This window comes from Bison bison, unplaced genomic scaffold (assembly GCF_000754665.1).
Source record: "Bison bison bison isolate TAMUID 2011002044 unplaced genomic scaffold, Bison_UMD1.0 scf7180017864352, whole genome shotgun sequence".
NCBI lineage: Eukaryota > Metazoa > Chordata > Mammalia > Artiodactyla > Bovidae > Bison > Bison bison.
In genome coordinates, this window is record NW_011494924.1 from 1,930,233 (window position 1) to 1,939,721 (window position 9,489).

Genomic DNA, 9,489 nt, shown 5'->3' on the forward strand with positions numbered 1-9,489 from the left:
GAGGGCTTGGGGTTCGGAGAATTGGAGGCTGTGAGCTGGCCATGGGCCAGAGATGCTGCTTACCTGGCCGAAGCGGGTAGCCCTCTCGCTTCTCCACTGTATATCCCTGAGGAATGTTGTAGAATTCTGGGAGCCCCCCAAACTGCTTCCAGATGGTGTAGTAGTTGAGGAAGGTCCTCATGGCATTGTCAATGTCCCCAATGAGGCTCTGCAGGAGAGAATTGGTTGTCAGGAAAGCAGCCACCAGGCAGGAAACCCACATACAGAACCTCACACGCACCCTCGGGGGAAAGAGGAGGCAAAGGCTTTGGAGCTCAAGACCTGTGATCAAACCCTGAGTTGGCCATTTACTCACTGTGCAACCTCAAATCAGATACTTAACTTTTCTAAGCCTCATGTACAATGTGCAATTATAATGTATATTTTATTTTGCTGTAAGGGACACAGGGTGTATACAAAGTCCCTGCCCATCAGTACTTGCTCAGTCAATACTGGCTACTAATAGTTAAATAGGTAAGTCAGCCATCTGATTTGAAATTCTAATAAGAAAAAGGTTGATTATACTAAGTTTCACTCCTACCCTATACCCCAGAACGTAATCATTTTGCATTAGTTTGTAACATAAGCAAAGGTGTATAAGTATATATTACTTCCCCTACATGAAATACAGCTTATTCAATATACTGTTCTGCAGTTTCCTTTATCATTTAACAATACAACTCAATTTTTCCAAGTAAGTACATCTCCCTCCTCCTATTTATACAGTTGCATAGTAAGTATCCCACTGCTTGGATCACAATTTAATTAGCTCCTTATTGATAGTTAATTGACTTGCTTCCAATCTTTTGCTGTGTGCTATAATAATCAATGCTACAAGAAATAACCCTGTACTTATGTCAACTCAAACATGTGAAGTGTATCTGTAAGATACATTTCCAGAATTAGGATTGCTGAATCAGAGGATGTAGGTGCTTGTCATTTTACTAAGTGCTTCTAAGTAGCTATTCATATTAATATAAGCTCACAGGGAAGCAGCTGACCTTCCTGACATCTCCACTGGATGTCTCAGGGATAGAACAAATGACATTTTCCAGGCTAAATTCTTGGTTCCCTCACTCTCTCACAAATTTGCATCTCTACTCTCACCTCTCTCCCTTTTCAGTAAATGGCACCACCTTCCACTGATTCCACTCTGGCTAGATAGCTGGGGGTCATCCTTGGCTCTTCCTTCTTCCCCAACCCTTACATCCATTCTACCAGCAACACCCATCAATTCCCTCTCTCTAAAACATCAAGATTTTTCTCTACTTATCTCCAGAGCTACCACTTGTTCACTAGCATCTTGCACTGGGATGACCTCAAAGGCCTCCTCACTGACTGGTTCTCTGACTTGTCTTCTCTAGTCCACTCTCCCCAGTACGGCCAGAGTAACTGTCTTACTCAGAGGCTTATGCTGACCAGACTCAGCATAAGGTCAAGATGCCACCATGGCCCTCAAGGCCCTGTGCAATCTGGCCACTGCTGACTTTCCATTAACTGTTCTTTTCCTTCCTTGGACTGTGGCCATCCTGCTTTTGTCCCTGATAAACACCTGACTCCTTCCTGCCTCCAAGACCTTCACACATCATGTTTCCTCTGCCTGGAATATCACCCTCACCCCTACTTCTTCAAATATCAGCTTCAGCATCACCACTTCTGAGAGTCCTTCTTATCTAAAGTAAGTCCCCATCTAATATTCTCTCTTTTAGCCTCTTATTTGTTACCTTAATTGCAACTTATTATTTTATGAATTTGTCTAAGTTTTTCTTTGTGTTTCACTCTCTATGAACTTCGTGAAGGCACCCAAATATCTGTTGAGGATATGAACAAATTTAATGTCCTCCTTTCTTCATCTATGGAACACCACCTCAATGGGCTATGATGATTCTGTGTAAAATGCCCAACACATAAATCATTCTTTCATAAATATTTATCACCTCTATGTACCAAACTGTCAGCTAAATGTTAGCTATTAGTGTTATTATAACCTCACAGAGAAATAACCCCAGCAACCTTTCTCAAAGCAGGAAAAGTGCCACACACAAAGCACACAAATCCTATACAAACTGGGATGGCAAAGTGTGATATATACTCACAAAGGAATATTATTCAGCCTAATAAAGAAGGAACTTCTGATATAGGTTACAAGCATGAAATTTGACATTATGCTAAATGAAATAAGCCAGTCACAAGAAAACAAATACCATGTGATTCCACTGATATGATACCTGGAGTAGTCAACATCATAAAGATAGAAGTTATAATGCTGGTTGTCAAGAGGCTTGGGAAAGACGGAATGGAGAGTTAGTGTTTAAAAGGTGTAGAGTTTTAGTTTTACAAGATGAAAAGAGTTATGGGGATGGATGGTGGTCTACATAACAACATGAATATAAATTCCATCGAACTGTACACTTAAAAGGATTAAGATGGTAAATTTTATGATGTGTGAATTTTGCCACAATTTAAAAAAAGGAAAAAAAATACATTTATTTTTCTTTCATTACTAGACGTTTGGATCATTTCCAGTTTTTCTTTGTCATAAACTTTGCTGCTAGAAATACCCATATATGAGTTGCATCTTTCCCTGATCAGTTATTTTCTTGGAAAATATGCACAGAAATAAAATCATGCAAAGTCAATAGGTGTTATCAGTTATATGGATGGCTGGTACAAGCAGGTTTTTTAAGGGGAATGTAGGCACAAATGGTTTTAAGGAAATAGATTTCCAGATCCTCAACTTTTCTAAAATGTATCACCGACACAAAGGCAGGCTACCCATTCTGTCTCTTTCACAACTGTCCTTCTACCACTTGACAAAAGCAAGGTGGACCCACCAACAATCTCCAACCTTCCTGTGGAACACTGAACACTCAACTAGGTTAAATTTAAAATATTAGTGTAATGAAAAACAAAAAAAATATTAGCTTAGGTATTAAGAAAAATGAACGACTCTAACCACTGGGTAACAAATCCTTCTGCAAATCAGATGGCTTTCAATTCTTTGCTTTCAAAAAATGAAGAGAGGAACTGGTCAAGTTGTCAGCAGAGACATCATTAAAAATAATTTTTGATGACAGATCATTATGTGATTTTCTTTGAACAATATAATATTGCTACTTCTTCAGGTCAAAAAATGGTTGAATGCTGGCAATTTTATACAGTTCAATCTATTAACTCAATGATTTCAAAGAACTGAATGATACTGCAATTATCAAACTCCTTCCATCCATCTACTTATTTATGTGCTCAGGCTCCTCAGCACTTATATTTTAAAAAGGTGAAAAGCAGGAGTAAAATTGATGTGTAACTGTGCCCCGTTTTAGCACATTTGGGTTGCAAAAGAGTCGGACATGACTGAGCAACTAAAACAACAACATTCTTCATGCACAAATACATGAACTACTTAAAATTTTAAAAAGCCCCAAAAATCTCATTAAGAAATGAACCTCCAATTAAGTTGCTTTCAGGTTAATAATCATCAAAAATTGTAAGCTATAAATGTTGTTTTAATCATCTACATACTAATGATAACTAAATCCAGAAGAAAATAAATACTCAGAGCCTGTGGGCATGGGGAATTTTAAAACGTTTTAAATTTCTACATATGAATACATTTTGTCACAGAGCCATATATAGGGTGTCCAATAAAATGCTTTCAGCATAAAATTATAATTAGGATAAAATCCTATTGAGGTAGTAGGATGGAAATATGAGTTGGAGGAGAAAAAGGAATGGTATGCCATTATTTAAATTCGTAAGATTAAAAATATGCAAGGGACACTACAATTTTTTAAAATCTTTTTAGGGGATACTCAAGTAATAAAATTTGAAGATCTTAGAAGAGCTGGACCAATATTCAATATTATCCACAAGTTCTCTAGGAGCTTCTTTCCCCATCTGTAAAATGAAAGGGTTGGCTAAAAGTATATAATGGGGAACTAGTTAAATAAATGATGCTATGTCTATTCAATGGAATATAATATGCAACTGTTTAAAAAAATAAAATTGATCTATATGTATCAGTAAAGAATGATCTCCAAGACAGTCAGTGAAAAGTAATAAAATACTCCTATTTATATAAAGAAAAAAAGGGGCCATAAATATACACATATCTATGTATATGGATTTCTGGAAAGAGGTACAGAAAACTGGCAATAAGGGCTGGCTTGGAGAGAGAATCTGAGGGTGGGGGCTTGAGACTTATTTATCACTGTATTCCTCTTTTGGGGGGCATTTCTTTTTATGCTGAAAAAATTTACTACTCATCTATGTGTCCGACTCTTTGTGACCCCATAGACTGTAGCTTGCCAGGCTCCTCTGTCCATGGAATTCTCCAGGCAAGAATACTGGGGTGGGTAGCCATTCCCTTCTCCGGGGGATCTTCCCAACCCAGGTCTCCTGCATTTCAGGCAGATTCTTTACCATCTGAGCCATCAGGGAAGCCCCTACATGTTCTAACCTTTTTTTAACTTCTTAAAGCTAAAAAAAAAATTTATAAAAATATTTTAAATATAAAGTATTTAAAAATATTTACAGCTTATAAAAATATTTTAAATATTTGAGGACACCCACAGGGTGGATTAGATGGGCTCTAAGATCCCTTCCCACTGCAATGCTATCAGACCATGTAATGGGAAGACACAATGATGGCAGCAGAGTGGCCCCAGATGCATTCACACCCTTCTTAGGCCAGCTGTCAAGAATGAGGATATGTGACAGAAATGTCCAATGGAGAAATGGTCATTGCCAATGGCTATGACCGCCCAACCCAGAAAAGACACTGTGTACTTTAAATGGTACAACATTCCACAGCAAACTAGAAGTTCACTTCCTGACACCTGAAAGCTCCCCCTGAAAAACTCAGTCTGGCAGAACTTTTAAATCTGTCTAACTCACTCTAAGCCTCTCTTCCCTCCCCAACCCACCCTTCCAATAAAACGTACTCAAGCGCTTTGATTACACATCAGAATGAGCTTGCTTTGCCTGTTCCATAGAAAAAGGACCACCCTCTCTGATTGCTCCTACCTGAAGACCAGGCCAGTAGGCCTCCAGAGACTGGAAGACTGGCATGGACACAGTCCCCTTGTACATCTGCACCCATAGGTACCAGTCATCGAAGCGGGTGTAATTCCGAATGGCTTTGTTATATTCTGCAGAAGTAAGACAATGGACATGTCAATGATGAGGGACACAGAAGGCAGGCTTTGGCAACTGGGGGATGGATTTAAACATTTGAAAGACCCTCGGGTGACCCAGCCTCAAAGTAGACAAGGATGCAAGGAGATAGATGAAGGAATGTGGATTCTGGAGTCGAACTTCCAGGTTCAAATTTCAGCTCCAGCTCTGCTACTTGCTAGCTGTGACCCTGGGGCAAGTTTTTCCCCTCTTAAGCTTCAGTTTTTGGTTTTTAATTTAATTAAAAATATTTTTATTGGAGTGCAGTTGATTTACAATGTTGTGTTAGTTTCAGGTATATCATAAAGTCAACAGTTATGCTGTTGTTCAATTGCTAAGCTGTGTCTGACTCTTTGTGATTCCATGAACTGCAGCATGCCAGGCCTCCATGACCTTCACTATCTTCCGGAGTTTGCTCAAATTCATGGCCATGCTATCTAACCATCTCATCTTCTGCCTCCCTCTTCTCCTTTTGTCTGCAATCTTTCCCAGCATCAAGGTTTTTTCCAGTGAGTTGGCTCTTCGCATCAGGTGACCAAAGTATTGGAGCTTCAGCTTCAATCCTTCCAACAAATATTCAAGTTTGATTTCCTTTAGGATTGACTGATTTGATCTCCTTGCAGTCCAAAGGACTCTCAAGAGTATTCTCCAGCACCACAATTCAAAGGCACTGATTCTTCAGCACTCAGCCTTCTTTACAGTCCAACTCTCGCATCTGTACGTGACTACTGGAAAAACTATAGCTTTGACTATATGGACCTTCGTCAGCAAAGTGCTATCTTTGCTTTTTAATACCCTGTCTAGGCTTGTCATAGCTTTTCTTCCAAGGGGCAACTGTCTTTTCATTTCATGGCTGCAGTCACCATCCGTAGTGATTTTGGAGCCCAAGAAAATAAAATCTGTCATATATACATATGTCCACTCCTTTTCAGATTTAAGCCTCAGTCTTATTATCTATAAAGTGATGAAAGTAATGTTATACATCTCATGGGATTATGCAGTCATTTGTTCACTCAACAGTATTTACTGAGCACCTCTAGGTTCCTGGGTTGGGAAGATCCCCTGGAGAAGGAAACGGCAATCCACTCCAGTATTCTTGCCTGGAAAATTTCATGGACAGAGGAGCCTGGTGGGCTACAGTCCATGGGGTCACAAGAGTCGGACACGACTTAGGGACTAAACCACCTAGGTTCCAGATATCTAGGGAGTGGCAAACAAATCAAAGTTCAACCCTGAGGGAGCTTGCATTCCAGTGGCAACTTGAACTTATAACAACCCCTAGAGTGTAAAGCCATGAGAGTTAGGACTTTGTTTTGTTGACTGCAGAATCCCCAACATGAAGATAGTACCTAATAAATACGCACAATAAACGTTATCTGGGGACTTCCCTGGTGGTCTGGTGGTTAAGAATCTGCCTTGCAATGCAGGAGACAGACGTTTGATCACTGGTCAGGGAACTAAGATCCCACATGCCACAGAGCAACTAGGCCTGAATACCACAACTAGAGAGTCCATGCATCTCAATGAAAGATCCCTCATGATGCAACAAAGATCCTGCAGGCTGAAACTAAGATCCAATGATGTCAAATAAATATTTTTTTAAAAAGCAGATATTTAAAATTAAAACATTATCTGACTGAAGTACCAAAAACACATCCAAATAAATAAGACAATCTCAATGTTGTGAGGATTAAAAGAAACAGTCTATGTTCAGTGCTTGGCACTGCAGTTGATACATCAATGGTACCCAACAAATATTTGCTGAATAAATGAATGGTAGCCATAATTATTACTAGGTGCCCAATAATTCCTCAGTATCATTATTGCTAGTGTCTAAGGGACTGGAGGGTTAAAAAAAGTTTCTATTCAACAGACATTCATCTGCCAGCTACTTCCTGCAAAGCACTGCGGGAAGTACAAAGATGAATAAAGCCTGGATGTTGCACTCAGCTGGTAGAGCTGTAACTTGTGAAGACAGCTGATGGCAAAAAAAAGATGCTGAAGGTCCTAAATTTTACTGAGGCAGCATCAGGCTATTTCCTGGGCATAATGACATTTAAGCTGAGCCATAAAGGGTGAACAGAATTTGAACACATAATGGCAGGAAAAAAGGCATTCAAGGCAAAGGAAACACAGTATGTGCAACGGCCAGGAAATAAAAAATAATCCAGGGCCGCCTGCAGGCAGGCAGCACGGTTCAGCTGGGCTCTCGCAGGACAGCATGAAGAGGTGTGAGGGGCCTCAAGTGGGCAGTGTGAGTCCACGTAGTTTTGAATGCAGACTCCGGTACGCAGAACTAATTGTGTAGGCAGGCTGCTGCTGCTGCTAAGTCGCTTCAGTCGTGTCTGACTCTGTGCAACCCCATAGACGGCAGCCCACCAGGCTCCCCCATCCCTGGGATTCTCCAGGCAAGAACACTGGAGTGGGTTGCCATTTCCTTCTCCAATGCATGAAAGTGAAAAGTGAAAGTGAAGTCGCTCAGTCGTGTCCGACCCTCAGAGACCCAATGGACTGCAGCCCACCAGGCTCCTCCGTCCATGGGATTTTCCAGGCAAGAGTATTGGCGTGGGGTGCCATTGCCTTCTCCGGTGTAGGCAAGCACTTGGGAGCAATTGAAAGTTTATAAATAAATGATATTTCAACAGGGGAAACCAAGAGGAAAAGCCCCCCTTCCCCACCCTCTTTACCTAGGAACATGGCCATGAGCTTTTTATCCTGAAGCAGGATGGCTCCTTTCACCAGGTACTCAAAGTAGGAGTCCACACCAGCCCCGATGCCTGCGTCCTGGGCCACCCATTTGCCAGTGAGCACGTCGATGTGGTTGCCAACCTAGGAGAAAGACACGTGGTCTCAAAGGAGGGAGCTACTTGAGGTCCCCAAAGTGGCACCCTCTTAAGGAAATGTTAAGGATTCCTCACACAACTTTCACTTTCAAGCTGACTTAGAACCAGAATTTGTATAAAACATGCCCCTACCTGAATCATTTTCAGACAACACAGTCTTCATCTGTCATAATGACTCAGTGAGGAGGTATAAGTATGTCACATTACTACTGAAGTAACTGTGGATCAGAAAGGTTGAGTGACTTGGCCAGGGTCACACAGTTTCAACCGAGTAAAACCAGAACTCAATCTCAATTCTGACTAAATCCAGAGCTATTTCCTGGACAGCTCTGGCTCACTTACTGTTAATTTCACTGGATGATCCAGTTTAGGAACTGCAGTCGACCTCAGAGATGACTGGTCACATTTTTCATGGGTTAGTAGGTGTGGAGAGGAAAGGGAAGCCCTGGTATCAAATAAGTTTATGAAACACTGTGTTAAGCAAAATTAAACAGATGAATTTATCAGAGGTTTTCATAACCTTTAAGCTGTTTGTGTTCATTATAACTCTTCAAAGAAAGGAAACTATTTATAATATTCCCCAAACTTAACTGACCAGGAATCTTTTTTTCATGGAACAGCCGTTCAGTGTCTCTTATCATAGTTTCACAAAAATATGTAAAAATGAGGGCCAGACAGGCGGATTATCTAAGGTCACTGAGTGAGTCGGGGCATGAAGCATGTGACCCACTCCCTAGAAATCAGAGAAGCTCAAGGAGTCAGAGCTCGTCACAGCCCCGCTTCCTGGTAAAGGATGTACTCTCATGCTCTCCTCCTCTCTGTGCCAAAGCAGGAACTGGAGGTCTCATCTACTTTCCGTGTTGTTAGCCTAAGTCTTGAACCACTCCTGAGGTCACCCTTCGTTTCCTTCAGCTGAACTGCAATTTGTTGCTCAGAGCCCCGAGCCCCGAGCCGCGTAAGCACGGGCCAAGGTGGCCAACTTGCGGGACCTACCAGCCCAATGTCCGACCGGCTCTCCCAGAGGCGCATCAGGGCCACTCTGGCCACGTCTTCGAACACGGGGTCACCGGTGAGGCTGCTGAGGGTGGCAAATTCCACAATGAAGGTCCCGATGCCTGCTGTACAGGTGACAGGAGTCTCTCCCGGGTTCACGCCGTGAAGCAGGTTCACCGTGCCATACGGCATGCCAGTGGGGGTCTGAAAGGCTGAACGATCACAAAATTAAGACCCCAGACAGGAGTGGGGAGGTGGGATGGTTGGACACAGGCCTAAAGCCTGAAGCTTTGGCCAGTGCTTCCCTCTTGTCCCCTAGGTTCGCAGTCCACAACCTTTTTGGCACCAGGGACCGTTTCGTGAAGACAGTTTTTCCACAGACTGGGGCAGGGGGATGTTTCAGGCAGTCACATGAGTGATGGGGGCTGATGGGAAGTGG

At 41.9% G+C, this 9,489-nt stretch overlaps 1 protein-coding gene across 1 annotated transcript in view; it reads right to left on the reverse strand.

Annotated features, from left to right (window-relative positions):
- Positions 1-9,489, reverse strand: part of EDEM2 (ER degradation enhancer, mannosidase alpha-like 2) — a 29,285-nt gene that overhangs the window by 9,197 nt on the left and 10,599 nt on the right. Inside the window, exons 6-9 of the mRNA XM_010854893.1 lie at positions 9,051-9,262; positions 7,902-8,043; positions 5,065-5,189; positions 64-208 (exon numbers count right to left, since the gene is read on the reverse strand). Of these exons, the coding sequence (XP_010853195.1) occupies positions 64-208; positions 5,065-5,189; positions 7,902-8,043; positions 9,051-9,262 (624 nt within the window). The remainder of the gene's footprint in view (positions 1-63; positions 209-5,064; positions 5,190-7,901; positions 8,044-9,050; positions 9,263-9,489) is intronic.